General features: G+C 34.7%; 1 protein-coding gene across 1 annotated transcript; it reads left to right on the top strand.

Moving 5' to 3' along the window:
- Nucleotides 1–1,281: 1,281 nt before the first annotated feature.
- On the top strand, nt 1,282–12,533 carry LOC138829964 (gametocyte-specific factor 1-like). Its single transcript, XM_070026454.1, has 7 exons — nt 1,282–1,343; nt 2,237–2,275; nt 2,837–2,937; nt 8,227–8,353; nt 8,442–8,525; nt 8,877–8,940; nt 12,501–12,533. Exons 2-7 carry the CDS (start codon nt 2,266–2,268, stop codon nt 12,523–12,525), a joined length of 411 nt encoding a protein of 136 aa, XP_069882555.1. The 5' UTR covers nt 1,282–1,343; nt 2,237–2,265; the 3' UTR covers nt 12,526–12,533.
- The last annotated feature ends 4,515 nt before the right edge of the window (nt 12,534–17,048 follow it).

Raw genomic sequence — 17,048 nt, 5'->3', positions numbered from 1 at the left:
ATCATGATACGAAATCTCTATAATACTAAAGCTGTGGCATATATTATGTACTACCCTTTATATTAGAAACACTTCAATCCATCTTCCCAAAGTTTGCATAATAACTTCCTATTTTATTAAAAACTAATTGAATTTCATGTGTTCTACATAAACCACTCAATAGACTCGAGTTGTAAATTCTATAATCATAAATTATATTGCAGAAAATTTGCATGTAGTTTATATTATTGTTGATTAAATAATGCAAAAGCTGTATATATATATATATATACATGTATGTTATATATATATACATATATATCTATATAAAGCCATCCATTCACAGGTATTTCTGTAAAGCTTTTATATGTGTATTTTATAGTATACAGTAAATTAATATTTGTATAAGTAAAAATATGTGATATATAAATGGAAAAATTCATCGGGAATTTGTCTCTCTCTTGCTATTTTCATTTAATATTTGTGACTAGTTGCTTTGATAAATACTAGAGTACATTAATCTTATGAATATTAATAAAAATGTGAATAAAAAGTTATGTACAAAGATCAAGCATATCTACAAGGAAGGCTAAGGAAAGTTTTTGGCAGAAGATGATTAAATTCTAGAACTGTGTTATGTGAAATTGTCTCCTAATAAAAATATTGATGAGTAAAGAAACTAAACAAGGAAGCTGGGCGCTGGTGGCTCACCTGTAATCCAAGCTATTCAGGAGCTGAGATTCGATCCTCAGGAAAGTCCGTGAGACTCTTATCTCCAATAAATCACTAGAAAACCAGAATTAGCACTGTAGGTCAAGCGGTAGAGTGCTTGCCTTGAGCTGAAGAGCACAGGGACAGCACCAAGCCCAGAGTTCAAGCCCCACCACCGACCAAAAAAAAAAAAGTAAACAAGGGAAGAATAATGCGTAAAGATTGATTTATTGTTGCTATATAGAAAGTGTATAGATGTCCAGGTAGAGCAATTTAATAGGAATCAGTAGTTGATGTGTACATCAAAAGTGTGATACATTCATTCACATTATTCCTCTACTGAATACTCACACATTTCTAGTCTACTGAATTGGAATCCACCAACGCATACTAAAAGGAAATGGGACTTTTTCTTCCGGGTTCAGGCCGGAAGTCAACACTTCCGTTGTCATATGCGGAAGTGTGGCTGAGATCCATCAGTTTGTAAAACGGAAGTGAGGATTATGAGCTACATCACAATAACGGTGACCCCACCCAGAGAAGTCGTTATACAGAAGTAGCTGTTACTGTGGAAATCCAACTAGTGGGACAGCGTCCGTTGTGGGGAGGAAGATCTTGACTTCTTCGGTAATCCAATTAACTGAAGGAGACAGGTAACAGTCCCTTGCCCTCTTTTCCTACTTTTATGTCTTATACCTGTAAATCATCTTTTTGGCTCTTGTATGTGACTGGGAGATTTATCGCTTTCTACTCCTGACATCCAAATGTAGTTCTTATCATTTTCTCCAACTAGGCTTGTTCCCTGGGTAAAAGAACGAAAATTCTTTACTTCCTCAGACCTCAGAAAATAGCTATTTCCATTCTGGGGAACTTGAATTCACTTTTATTCCCGTCACTTTTATGTGTGTCAAAGCAATCACATGTTTAATGCCTTAGGCTCTGCTTCATGGCCACTAGACACTGTACTGCTGAAATTTACTACCTATTGAAACACAGCACTGATCTCAAACTTTGACTCTAACCAGTCTCAATGATTCCTTTGCTTTGTGATACATATCCTCTCTAAGAAGCAGTTATCTGATTAATACTCCATACTGATCTTAGAATCTGAATAGGAATCATGACATTTCTATGAGAATAGCACATCCTTCAGCGGAGTGCATATTTTCAATAGGTATTAGATATTTGTAAAATGGAATTCAGAACTTTTTAATCCAGACATTTATAATTTAGAAAACCTTTTCCAAATTCCCTTAAAAGTTGTCATGAGGCATCATCCTCTGTTATGATGAAGAAAAAAATGCCTGGTAATTATAATTTTTTTGAGTAGAAAAGTCAATTTCTATAGCTTGTTATAAGTGACCCTAATATGTGAGGGTGACAGATACTAATGTATTTCAATTCACGTGTGTCTAGCAACAAAAAGTATTAGAGATGAATAGGTTCTACTCAGTGGTTTTTCATATCGCTGAGGAAATAACATTTAAGATACATTGTTTTGAAGTATTTAGTCATGTTTTCTCTCAGAGAATTTTTTTATCCACAGGAATTGCTGATATTTATCTGCCTGTCACAATGGAAAAAGGTAAACGTGTTTACGTATTTGTTTTGGGAAATTATTTTAAATGGTCTAGTTCATGATATGTTTTTTTCTTTTTTTTGGAATCATAGAAATTATATTTATAGAAGCTGAGAGAACAGGATAGTAGGATTTCTCCTGATTCAATATGAAACCTTAGACATTTTGAAAATTAAAATTTTGACTTTTGATTTGCTAGATTGAAAGGTGAAAAAGAATATAAATTATGGGCACATTCTAGATTGAAATATAAGAAAGCAATTGAATCAGGGATGCTCAATAGATGTATGCTCTCAGAAGATAAATCAAGCTAGCTCTTCTATTTGACTCAAATCAATAATTTTTAACTAGAATAAATATTTTTCATAATACTAAAAAGTAAGAACTACCTACTAGGAACTGAGAGTACATCAGTAGTTAAATTCCAGAGTAGTACTCTTTGTCACATTTGAATCTATATTCTCAAATAGGAATCCTGAGTTAAGGTAGAGTTCATAAGGGAAATAACATTGTAGACTTACATGTTCCCCAATATATTGATTTTCCTGAGGTATTTTTCTCTTTCAGAGGAATCTGTGGATCCTGAGAGGTTATTGCAGTGTCCCTATGATAAAAATCACAAAATCAGATCATGCAGGTTCCCTTACCATCTTGTGAAATGTAGAAAGGTAATGTTTTATTGGAACATGTTTATATTACATAATTTCTTTAGTTCATGGATAAATTTGTGTATTGTTTTTATAATGAATTGTGGAAATGTATGCGAAAATATGAGAGATACAGTGTGCAGAAATGTAATACAGAAATTTTTGTATTTCTTTTAAATCTCTGCATCATGTAATGGAAAATAAGACAATGAAAATCCAACTTATTTATTTCTAGAGATGTATTTCTAGATTTCTATTCAAAGCAGAACAAAGGCAAAATATTTTGTGTGTGCAATTATGTTAAACTGTGTGTGGCATATTTCATAAACATTAGAGGTGGCTTCCTTTTTCTCCCCATGCCTAATTGTCAAAATGTAAATTAATGGTATTCTTAAACATTAAAATACTTTGTTAAAATGCCCACTGTATTATCATATGGCCTAGAATTTAGTTTGGATACTTAAGTTTTCAAGACATGGTTGTAGACTGATAATGTGGGAGATGCATTGTGTGTCTTTTCTATATTTAGGGTATTGATTACAACATTGCTCTTAGTTTCACCAAAAATTTCATAATATTTGAAGTTTCACAGAATTGTGGGTAGAAAATTATTTTTTTCTTCATGTAACACTGCTACAATAAGTTCCAGATCTGTAGGGGAAGCAGAGTTTCTGCTGTTTTTTATAAAGAAAACATATGTGATGACCATTAATTTTGGATATATTCAAATATATTTTCAATCACCCTTTCTATGCATTTGTTAATTGTATATAAATAACCCATATTTGCATAAACAGAGGGCTGAATTGAGTGTATATGTAGGTTCCTAAAGTTCAATATGCAATTTATGGAACCTGGCACTGGTTCCTCATGAAAGAATAACAACCCGAGAGTCTGAGATCAAGATATTTTTTTAAGGCCAGCCCAGGCAGGAGAGTCATAAACATTCGTATCTCCACTATCAAATGAGTACAGAGAGAAGAAGTGCTTTGGCTAAAATTGTAGCAGTCTAGCCCTTTGCAAAAGGATACACTAGTTTTTTTCCCTTCCCCTCTCCAAATTAGGAAAATGCATATACACGATGCAGGGCATTGAAATCAAATACAGTGAAAACAGAGTTTATACAATGGGGAAGTAACACCCCAAAGGAGAAAAATCACATAGTATATTAGAAATACCTTAAAAACTTTAGCAAGAAAGAAAAAACCAATTGTGTCCCTATTTTGGCATTTATTTCATTTAAATACCATTTTTATATTTAAAGGTTTTATGTTTTGAAAATACTGTACAGAGGATTTAGTTACATAAGCATGCTAATGAGCCCATTTCCTTGTTTTCACATTTTATTATTTTTAAAGAAGATTTTTATTGTGAAAATATTGTACACAGAGGGGGAACAGTAACATGTGCAAGGTAATGAGTACTTTTCTTATCAAGCATTGTTGCCTCCTTCTTTGACTTTCCCCTGCCATCCCTTCCCTCCCACCTCCAGAACTACACTCCCCCAACTCTGCCTAAATTATAAATTTCATTTTTTGACAAAGCGTCTTTTTTTAGATAAGTTTTTTATTGTGAAAATGCTGTACAGAAGGGTTACAAATACATGAGCAAGGTAATTAGTACATTTCTTATCAAACATTGTTGCATTCTCCTTTGTTTTTCACTATCTTCCCATCCTTCCCATCTCTTCAACTACATCCTCTCACTCCCTTCCCCACTCCCATCCAAATTATATATTGGTTTTTCAAAATAACGTCTTGTACATCTCATTAATGCAATGGACCGATCTTATACCTATTTAAACATTTTGTTATTTCCTTTCTCCACCCCAAATTATACCAACATCAAATAGACTGAAAACAGCGGTTATGCATGGGGGAGGTACATACAAAACAACAAAAAAATCACATGGTATCTTATAAATATGTTACAGACAATAGCAAGGAAGAAAAAAACTTATGTTCCCATCTTGGGATTCATTTCGCTTAACATCATATTATCTAAGCTTTTCTGCTTGTCCCAGACATATACTAGTTATTGCAAATAAAGGAAACCGTGGGATCTCTGTTTCTTTGGGCCTGGCTTACTTCACTTAATACAATTTTTCCAAGTAGGTATGCTACGTATGTCTTTTGCTTCCAGAAGCTCTGCAGCTTCGTGCAATTCCATTTGTCCAAACTTTCTTTGATTTGGTGTGTTTCTGAGTATTAAGAAAATTTCTGCCTGTGCCAAGGAGACCTAGTTTTTCTCCTATTCCATTCTGTATTGTTCTCAGGGTGTCTGCTTTGACTCCAAGGTCTTTAATCTATTTGGAGTTGATTCTGGTTCAAGAAGATAGACAAGGATCTACTTTTAGTTTTCTACAAGCCGTTAACCAATTTTGCCAGCGCCATTTACTGAAGAGGCTGTCTTTCTTCCATTCTATTTTTTAGCTCCCTTATCGAAGATTAGATCGCTATAGGTCTGTGGGTTCATAACTCGGTTTTCAATTCTATTCCATTGTTTCTGAGGTCACTTCTTGTGCCAGTACCAAGCTGTTTTGATTACTATGGCTTTGTAGTAGTGTTTGAAATTTGGTATTGATATTCCTCCAGCATTGTTCTTTCTGTTTTCAGGATCGTTTTTGCTATTAAGGATCTTTTATTGTTCCATATGAATTTTTGGATTCTTTCTTCTATTGCCTTGAAGAATAAGGTTGGAATATTGATAGGGATTGCATTGAATTTGTAGATACCCTTGGGAAGTATTGCCATTTTCACAATGTTGATCCTTCCAATCCAAGAGCATTGGAGGTTTTGCCACTTTCTAAGTTCTGTTTTGATTTCCTTCTTCAGAATTTTATAGTTTCATAACAGAAATCCTTCAGTTCTTTGGTTATTTCCTAGGAATTTATTTTCTGTGGGGCTATTATGAATAGACTTTCTTTCCTGAATTCTGCTGTGCTCTTCGCATTATTGGCATACAGAAAAGCCATTGATTTTAGGGGTTAATTTTCTTGCCTGCTACTTTGCCAATGTTTTGAATCAGCTCAAGTAATTTGGGAGTGGAGTTCATGGGATTTTTTAAAAAACAAGACCATGTTCTCTGCAAAGAGGAAGAGTTTTACTTAATCTTATTCTATTTTGATGCCCTTTTTGTTTGCATCACGTCTATAGCAATAAGACGTTCTAGTATTAATCTGGAGAGATTGGACAACCTTGTCTCCTTTCTGAGTTTAGAGGAAATGGCTTTAATTTTTCAACATAGAGTACAATGCTGGCTGTAGGTTTCTCATAATGAGACTTTATTTTGTTGAGGAATGTTCCAAGGATTCTTACTTTTTTCAGAGCCTTCATCATAAAGGAGTGTTGGATCTTGTCAAATGCTTGTTCTGCATCTATTGAGATAACCATGTGGTTCTTATCCTTGCTCTTGCTGATGTGATGAATTATATTAATTGATTTGTGGATATTGAACCAGCTTTGCATCCCTGAAATGAATTCTGTTTGATCATAGTGTATGATTTTTTGGAAGAATTGTAGAAGTCAATTGGCCAAAAGTTTGTTGATAAATTTTGCATCAATGTTATGAAAGAAATGGGTCCATAGTTCTTTTTCTTTGATGAGTCCCTGTGGGTTATGATAGCTTCATAGAAGGAGTTTGGTAGTGAGCTTTGTCTTTCAATGTCCTTGAAGGGCTGGATGAGAATTGGTGTGAGTTCTGCTTTGATGTCCTTGAAGAATTCGGCTGGAAATCCATTCGGTCCTGGGCTTTTCTTAGATGGGTGTCTTTTATTGCTATTTCTATTTCAGTGATGATGTGGGCCTGTTAAATTGGTTTCAGCATGTCGATATTTGCTAGGAAATAGACCATTTCTTCCAGATTCTCAAACCTATTAGCATAAAGGTTTCAGAAGTATTTCCTTTTAATGTTCTGAATCTTGGTTGTTTCTGTGATTTGTTTCCATTCTCCTCTCTGAGTTTATTTGGGTGTGTTCCCTTTTTTATAAGATTGGCTAAGACGACTCTGTCTCTGCCTGGGCAGGGTGACTTTCCCCTTGGTGAAGCTGAGCCTGAGAGGTCAGGTTAGGTTCCTGCCACCTGCTAAATGGTTCTCTAGCCTAGGACTGTTCACTGGAACACTAAAACTGCTTTCTGTTCAAGGGCTTTTTAGTCCCCAGCTTCTCTTCTGATATCTTCCTCAGGTCTTCTGACATACATGGCCTGGGGGAGAGGGGCATACAAAGCAACAAAAAACACTTGATATCTTATAGATAAGTTAGAAACAATAGTAAGAAAGAAAAAAATCATTTCTGTCATTATGTTGGGGTTCATTTTGCTTAATATCATCTTATCTGACCTTTTCTGTTTGTCTCAGACATATACTATTTATTGCAAATAAAGGAAACCATGGGACCTGTTTCTTTGGGGCTCATTTACTTCACTTAATGTAATTTTTTTCAAGTCTTTCCATTTCCTAACAAATGGAGCAATACCATTCTTTGTGATAGAGGCATCAAGCATTGTTGCCTCCTCCTTTGTTTTTCTCCTACCATCCTCTCCCTCCCACCTCCTCAACTACACTCTTATGTACATCGCTTTTGAACATTTCTTCTTGTCCTAAAATACACTAGTTATTCCAAATAAGGGAATCAATGACCTGTTTCTTTGGGCCTGCATCACTTCAATTAATATAATTTTTTCTGTGCCTTTCCTAACAAATGGAGCAATATTCCTTTTTATGGAGGCATAGAATTCCATCTTATATATATTTAAAACATTTTCTTAATCCATTCCTGTTCTGAGGAGCATCTGCATTGGTTCCATATCTTAGCTATGGTAAATAATGGTGGTAGCCCTAGTATGGTCTTATATGTGATCATTTGGGTAAATGCACAAAAGTGGGATTGCTGGGTCATAGAGGAGCTCTATGTGGAGTCTTTTGAGGAACCTCCATACTTATTTGGGATACAGCTTGTCAAATTGTAACAATGAAATATGCAAGACACTATGTTGAAAATGAACTTTACAACTTTAGGTGTGCAGCGGGGGTGGAGAGGAGGGAGGGAAAATTTGGGGAGATGGGGAGGGAAGGGATCTTAGGGGAAAAACAAAGGAAATGTTAATGCTCGATAGGAAATTTTCTCATTACCTTATTCACCTAACTCTAACACTTCTGTACAGTACCTTACAATAAAAAATATGTATTAAAAAAGGATGCACTAGCACAATACCCTACCGTGGTATCAAGCCCATGGTAGACATCCTGCCCAAAGAAATCTAAAGAGAAAATTTGAAAGTATTTCTTCACATTTGAACATTTGTTCCACAGAATCATCCTGATATTGCTGCAAAATTGGCTACTTGTCCCTTTAACGCTCGCCACCTGGTTCCACGAGATCAACTCAGTAAACATATTGCAACTTGTATGGACAAAACTTCCCTTGAAGATGATATCGGTGAGCCTGATAATTAAAACAATCCAAATCAATGTAGGCTATTTGCACCTGAATCCTACTCTTATGGTTAATTTCTTTTTGTTTGTAGATAACATCACATGGAACGAGAAACAAAACAAGCGTTCTGAAAATACATGGCAATATGTTTCCTCTGAGGAAGACTGGGATAAAGGTAAAAAGCTTGTTGGTTTTTCTGTATTTTCGATTATTGAATCTCAACTTATCCTGTGCTGTTGTATGATTTCTTCCTTTAGGAGTGAAATTAAAACTCTTTGTTCAACTTGGATTGAATCAATAACATATATGAATATATGCATTCCTAAATGATTAAAAAATCAAACATTTAAATCATTTGTCTTTGTACATGGCTAAGAACTCATTGTTTTCACTCTTTATTATCCAGATAAATGTTTCTTGTAAGGCTATTAAGGCCGTCAACATTGTTGTTTTCTTTATTAATGTATAATGTTAGAGCCAATCTAATCTAGTGCCTCAATCAAGTATGTATTTCTCTCTTTGGCAGAATCCTTGGAAGATCCTAGCCCAAGTTTTATTTGGGGCACAGTCAAATCTTCTGGCAACAACAGGTAAAGAAAATGCTGTTTTCTTATGACGACTATTGTCTGTCAAAATTCAACGTGAGGAAATAGGATAAATGAACTTGCGATTGGTGGCAAAAGTCAAGTACAGTTTCACTAGGACAGATAAGGAATGCAATCACCCAAATTACTTCAAATGAGAATTACCTTATCTGAATGTCTTCTCATTCTTTTATAATAAATTTAAACTTAAATCAGGGAAGCCATAGATAAAGGTATTATATTGGACCAATCCCCTTTTTCCCCCATTTTCATCGTTTCAGGATTCACTCATCACATCAATTATGATAGTGCAAATGGCAGTATCTTCAATTGATAAATGTACAGACTTACGGGTGGGTTACCATGTCTTCCTTCTGAAATTGGTTAATGAATATTACAGGAATGACTATCTGATTTAAATTTTTTCCATGAATTAGTATAAAATATTTGAGGAGGAAGTGGTGGTGTGGCTCAAGTGGTAGAGCACTCGCCTCGAGCTGACAAGCACAGTGACAGTGCCCAGACCCAGAGTTCAAGCCCCACGACCGAAAAAATAAAATAAAATGAAATAAAATAAAATATTTGAGATCTTTGAGATGATTTTCAATTTGCACATTGCAAAGATACATATTAATAAAATGTATTTAGAGCTATTTTTTAACCAGCACTGCATACATGGATTTCAAATTTCACATTACTGTATAAAGGATGAATACACATTGGATATGGCATAGATTAGAAATTCAAAATTAGATGTGTAATTACAAAAGTTATGCTATCTCAGTATTTATGAGAATGTTTAAAGTATTGTAATTGCTAGAATGAACTTCTCCTGCTAGAGTCACAAAATAGATTGTGTTTTTCATGTTGTGGAATGTCAAAAGATCAAGTCCCTCTGACATGGCAAGGTGACAAATACAGGACAGAGAGTTTTGCCTGGAGTTCTTTGTTCTTTGTAATTTATCTTGCTTGTCAATATGAAACTCATCCTCTTTATAAGTGAGTCAATAGATTCTAGATGTATTACTATTGTCAAGTATTTTGTTCTTTGGTAAGTTCAGGAAAAAAAAAGTTTATTCAACATAAGACCAAGGTGAATTTATGTGTCAGTGATTAGGGTAGGGCCTCATATATTCTTCCTCTGAAAAGGTAGTAAACATACTAAGAATTTCTATTCAATTGTCTGGTGTATGTCACACATAACACAATATTACATAGTGAAGAAAGTGCTGAGGAGGAGTAATGGGAATAGATAAATTCACCCTTGCATCTGATGAAAATTTTCTAATTCATGAAGATTAGAGTATTAAAATGCATCTTGGTTAAAAACTGAACAGATCAATTTAGTATTTGATCAACAGAATACATTTATTCTTGTGGTTCGGTTGTTTCTCATCCTCATGCAGAGGAAAAGGAATATATCTTGGGAAACGACTTTTGGTTTACAAAACCACTGTTGAGCCAGGCCAGGTGATAATGTTTTTAGTTCTAGCATCTCATACGTTTGACTCATAGGATCTAATTACGGATTAATAAACTCAAGGATTTTTTAAAGATTCATTTCTGGAATGAATTCTTTCAAAATCGAATACTATAGAGAGCGTTATCCTTAAGGAAAACCATGGTTACAAGTAGACCTGCAGCGTGCATGAACGTTCAGAACATACGAGCTTAAAAATCATCAGCACACTCTGGGTAAGAGTAGAGGTCACTTAGGAACCTCTAGGAGGCTGAGATCTGAAGATCAGTTTTCAAGGAATCCCTGTAGGAACATTTGTCACACTCTCATCACCAATTAAGCATCTCAAAACTGGAAGTGGCACTGTAGATCAAGTAGAAGAGCATTAAATCTCTGAAGAGTTCCCGGACTGTGCCCAAGCCCAAAGTGCAAGCCCAATGACCAACAGGAACAATAACCAAAGACAGGAATGCAATGCAATATTCATCAACAATGCCCCATACTCACTAGTATTTCCAAAATATCTGATTTTTTTCCTTCTACATAAAGCCAGTTAGATTTTATTCACTCTCTACTCATACTATCATGTATTTTCTCTCGAATTTCAGAGAGTAATGTTTGATGGGGCAGTGATATTTCCTTACTTCATTGATTATTAGAACACTTAATGTGACTCAGTGGGATTACTACTTCTGTTCCCTTATGCTAATATGTCATGGAATCATAATTTTTTCTGGCATATAAAATGTGGTTGATACTAGAGAACCTGTAATTCATGAGAGAATTTGTGACAAAGTATGAGGCCATGTTACTTGCTGATTTGTCTCTTAAAGATTTATCCAATCCTAGCTGTGTCATTGTATATACATGAGCTGATTAGAGTTTGCGTTCAGTTATTGCTGTTATCTATTTATAGATGCGAATTTTGTGTCTGTGGGTGTACAAATGAAATGGTGTACATTTTTTCCTACTCTGTTTCACCACCCATTAGTTGATGCAGGGCACATTACTATGGATTTCGGAATTGAAAAGTGAGGATTTTTTTCTGCCTTCAATTCTTGAATTTACTCAATCATGCTAAAAATTGATGACAAGTTATCAAGGATTTTTATGTGCCTTCCTTGATAATGAGTATCGAATCCATGATTGGGCCATTGATATTGGCCTCCTATCCTGGGATTGATCCCAATGATATATTCCAAATGTTGATATGCCTCTGGCATAGAATTCTCATAACCATACATATTAGAGAAAGCAATGTTAATGTAGAAATGTTACCCTAAGTTAATGGAAATTTTCTATGTGCATTTCAATATCAATATATCAGTATACTGAGAGGTGACATGCATGCCTGTGTTTCTTAAAGGTTAATTATTTTTGGAACTGTTGAATATATTTACCTGATACCACTTCACAATGAGATTGTGACTTCACAATAGCATTTGTTTTGTCCACACATAAGATTGGAAAGCTGTTTATTTGTTTGAGCCATGGAATATTTATTGTAATTGTACCTGAAAGCGTTTGCATGATATCCCTTCATCCTTTGGTATCCCTATCCTTTGGTAGGAAACATCTCATGAAACAATCACTCTTTGTGGCTTGTTTTTATGCATCCGTTCACAAATATTGAAATGGAGATCAAATTATCATGTTGATTTAAGTTCATTGCAAAAACATTATCTTGTAAAACCATTAAGTATTTCCTTTTCTATACAACCACGTGAACTATTTCTTCCTGTTTTTCTGGATGCATGATACATCTATGAATATTTTATTAGAGACCGAATTCATAAACAGTGCCAAGTCATGGCTGAGCCTGAATGGGTGATATTAGATTAAATTTTGTAGAACTGGACAATAATCGCTCAAGTAATAGATTGACTAGGGTAATGCTTAGAGAGTGTCCAATTTGTGAGGTTTGTATACAGCAATCAAATTTCAATGGAAATGGAAGTGGAAACACACAAGATTTTTTTGAAAATAACATGATGTGCTCTCATTAGTTTTTTAGTATCTCTCGAATTACTATTGCATTACTTGTCCAAATATATATTCGAATATTTTCCACAGAAAGTAAAATAATATTTTTCTCATTTCTTTGCAGGAATCCTTCTATGAACAAACCATGAGTTCAAGCCATTTCTCATAGTTTTGTCTACATCTTACATTTATTAATAAATTGTGATGTTCACTCAACCAAATGAATTCATTTTGATTTCTACTACCTATTCACTACCTATGCACCCTTACCTTGAATCCAGAAGTATACTTCGGTATTTATGTCCTTATTCAGCATGTCACTTTCCACATAGATATGTTAAGGTTGGAATATAGAAACTTCAATCATCAAATCAAAATCTATATTTGTTTCCCAAGAGGACAAATCATACTTCATTTTTCACTGTCCTTAAGTTTGCCTATGAATATCATCTTGCATTTCATAAATTGATATAATTGCAGAGCCTAATAAATACATAACAAAACAGTAATGATATTAGACCTCGTATACAAACCTTACCCCAATTATGTATTCCATACATTAAAATGTCAATGGGATTTTTCTACTGATATTCTGAAGTATATTTCTTATTATACAAGCTTCTCATCTAAATGACTTCCATGTGTAATCCCATCTAAACAAGGATTCTGGGGGTTCTCTCCAAAACCTGTGCCAGAAAAAATCAGATTATGTGTGCAGAAAACATGTATTCTTTTGAGGGGAGAAATTTCAATTTCTGAAGATAGCATGATTTTGTGCTAAAAGTGTGATATTTTTTGGGCAAGAGGGTATGCACGTTTTGGCAATTTCTCAATATATTTCTAAAATGTTCCAAGAATGTGGCTCATGTTTATTAATGGTGTTGAAATTGGAGAGTTTGATTATGGGCACCTAGTATATAATTTCAAATGTTTATTGGTGTTCCTTCAGAATTTGTAAATTCAACAGTAATTTGTGAAGCATAGTTTGGAACCTGTAGACTCAGTAGGGATATGTAGAGAACAGATGTATCAACACATGACTGTATATAGACTACAAACTAATCTACATACGTATCCATTTGTAAACTTATGAATATTAAAATAAATTATGTATTAATACTATTCTTTATTGTTAAACTTATTGTCAATGTGATGTACAGAGTCATTATAATTATGTATATAAGGCAGTGAATCATTTTCTTGTCATATGTTACCCTATCCCTCATTTTTCTTACACTTCTTCAAAACTTCCTCACTCCTATTGTAAATACCATTTCCAACATGTTTTGTGATGACTTTTGTGGCATTGGTTCTGTTATTGTCCTCTATCTCAATTTTTTTAATCCTCTTCTTTGCCCTATTCAGATTAAAGTTTATACAATCTTCAGGCTTCCAAAATCAAATATAATGAAGGGAGAAACAGTATGAAAAATGAAAAAAGCAAGAAAAAAGGAATCGTTTTTCATAGTATTAAAAAAAACCAACAATGATAAACTTCATGTTTCTTGGAGTTCATTTTGTTTGCCCTATTCTTCTTGTTCATATTTACAAAGCAATTAAGCTCTTGCAATCCCCTTCAAGGATGAAACTGTACATATATCAATTAAGACAAAAAGAAAAGTAGAGCCCCTATATTTTAAATGCCACTTCTAAAGAAAAAAAAGTAACCATTCATTAGATAAGTTTAATAGAAGCAGGATAAACACAGTAAAAAGAAAAAGCAATATTCAATAAATAGTGATTAAATGCCTATAAAAACTTAAAGTTAGATTATACATCAACCTTTGTCAAAATACTTTCCAAATGAATCAGACCTTGAGATTAAAGAAAATACTCAGAACGGAATCAATAGAAAAATACTATGCTCTTTGAACAGGTTGAAACTTTCTTAGTACAGATGTACAACTGCATCAAGTCAAAGAAATTTAAGGATACAGGTGGACCCGTTGCAACATTAAGAAGTACAAGTTGTCATGTCGAAAACGAACTTTACAACTTTGGTGCGGGGGGGGGGGTGGGCAGTGAGGGAATGGGGGCCGGAGGAGGCTGGGAAAGGATGTGAAGGATAAACAAAGGAGGAGGCTGCAATGCTTGATAAGAAATGTACTCATTATCTTGCCCATGTAATTGTAACCCCTCTGTACAGTATGTTCACAAAAAATAAAAACAAAAATAAAATAAAAAATTAAAAAAAAAAGAAATGTTAGATAAACTGTATTGCTTGAACCTGTACAGCTTCTTTGTAACAAAGGACATAGCTAAGTAAGTTAATAGAAAGCCAAAAGACTAGGAGAAGATCTTCACAAGCCAAGAAAGAGAAAAGTGTCTCAGTGCTGAAATATAATCAGAACTCAACAAGTCAAAATGCCACCTCACAAAAGAAATCCTGAACAATAAACCCATTCCATGAAAAGAAGTCTAAATATTTAAAGAGAGACTTCACTGATGGCTAATTGGGAATGACCAGAGGACATATGAAGAAATGCTCAATATCTCTAAAAACTGAATCATGCCAAATGAAGTCAACATTGAAATTCTCATTCCATAGGAATGGCAAAGTCATGTTCATTCCATAAGGAAAACCAGGAACCACCCCAGATGCCTGAGACTAGATTAATGCATCAGAAATGTGGGATATAAACACAATGGAATTCTATTTTCCATTAGAAAGAATGACACTTTGCCAATTGTCAGGAAATGTAAAGACTTAAATTATAACATAAATTAAAGGTGGCCAGACCCAAACAAACACAGGCTCCATGGTTTCTCTTATTTCTAAAAACTAGTATATGTCCTTTTTAGTCCTAGAAGAGGATAACAATAACTTAATAGTAATATACATATTACCATAGAATATTAGGCTAAACAACATAAACTCTGAAATATAAAATTCAATTGGTTTCTCTTTCTTGATATTTTAAAATGTACTATGTGAAGCAATTTGTTTGTTTGTTTTTTGGTTGGTTGTGGGGCTTGCACCCTGGGGTTGGGTGCTGTCCCTGTGCTCTTCAGTTCAAGGTGAGCGCTCTACTCCTTGAGCCACAGCACCACTGCCAGTGTCCTAGTGCATTATTGGAGATAAGAGCCTCATGGACTTTCCTACTTGGGCTGGATTTGCACAGAGATCTTCTGATCTCTGCCTTCTGAGTAGCTAGGGTTAGGGGCATGAGCCACTGGCATTCGGCAGCTATTTCTTTTTCTTGCCTTTTTCCTTCCTATTCCTGCTTTGTACAATGTTGTGACTGTATTTGATTTTGGTACACATTGTATTACATGTAAATTAATAAAAATTAAGGACGGGAAGGTCAATATTTAATTCTGAGACAAAGGACAAAGGGCTAACCATACAAGAACAATCCCAACAAAACTACATGTTGGGAATAAACATTACATGTGGTGGGAGGCCATAGAGATTTTAGACCAAAAACCAGTAAAAATGAACAATGGGTAAGAACATATGATGTGACAATACTCATTCATTGCTTACATATGTCTTTTGAGGGTCGTCCATACTGCTTTCACATAGGGATGAACAATTTTACACTCCAACCTACAATGCAGTTGGGTTTCCTTTTGGCCATAACCACTCCAGCGTTTGTTATTAGAGTTCTTGATTATAGCCATTCTAACTGGGGTAGGGTGAATTTCAATGTTGTTTTGATTTGCATTTCTTTTATTGCTATAGAGGTTGAACATTTTGTCATGTGTCCATTGGTTATTCTAATTTCCTCTCCAGAGAAGTTTCTCTTAAGTCTTTAGCCCACTTATTTATTAGGCAGTTTTCTCTTTGATGATATGTGAATTTGTTATTGTGGAGATTTATTTTTGTGTGTGTGGAGGTGAAAGTACTGTACAGAGGGGCTACAATTACATGAGCAAGATAATGAGTACATTTCTTATCAAGTATTGTTGCCTCCTCCTTTGTTTATCCTTCCCATTCCTTCTCCTCCCCCTTTTCCTCTCCCCCCGCCCCCCAAAACTTGTGAATTCGTTTTTTGACGTAATGTCTTGTACATCTGACTGCTGTAATGGGTCCACCTGTATCCATATTTTAGCAACTTGGTTTTTCCTTTCCCCTTCCCATATTAAACCCACATCAAATATGATGAAAACATGGGTTATACCGTGGGGGATGGACATATAAAGCAACAAAAAAATCATATTATACATATGTTAGAAATAATAGCAAGGAAGAAAAAAAATTTGAGTCTTTATCTTGGGTTCATTTCGCCTAACATTAAGAGAAATTTCTCAGGAGAGGAAAGAAGGATGATCAATAGGCACACGAAGGAATGTTCAACCTACCTAACCATAAAAGAAATGTAAATCAAAACATTGAGATACCACCTCACACCAGTTAGAATGACTATAATCAAGCACTCTAATAACAGATGTTGGAGGGGATGTGGAGAGAAGGGAACTATACTGTACTGTTGGTGGTAGTGTAAACTTTTTCAGCCAGTGTAAACTTGGTCAACCACTCTGGAAATTAGTATGGAGGTTCCTCAAAAGACTTCACCTAGATCCACAAACAAGACTCTACAAAAGCTACCAGCACAACTATGTTTATTGCAGCATTATTTGCCATTATTTACTATAGCTAAGACATGGAACAAACCAGTGAAGACGTTTTCTTCCTTCTTATAGGAGGATCCTGCTTAACTTAACTGAA

The sequence above is a fragment of the Dipodomys merriami genome, unplaced genomic scaffold (genome assembly GCF_024711535.1).
Source record: "Dipodomys merriami isolate MVZ:Mamm:240054 unplaced genomic scaffold, mDipMer1.0.p SCAF_18, whole genome shotgun sequence".
Classification (NCBI taxonomy): Eukaryota; Metazoa; Chordata; class Mammalia; order Rodentia; family Heteromyidae; genus Dipodomys; species Dipodomys merriami.
The sequence above is the reverse complement of the archived record's forward strand: the minus strand, read 5'-3'. Positions and strand labels throughout refer to the sequence as shown.

Coding starts and splice junctions, on each gene's coding strand:
- LOC138829964 (XM_070026454.1), top strand. Junction 2,938..8,226: donor ATCTTGTGAAATGTAGAAAG/GTAATGTTTTAT, acceptor TTTGTTCCACAG/AATCATCCTGATATTGCTGC. Junction 8,941..12,500: donor AAATCTTCTGGCAACAACAG/GTAAAGAAAATG, acceptor ATTTCTTTGCAG/GAATCCTTCTATGAACAAAC.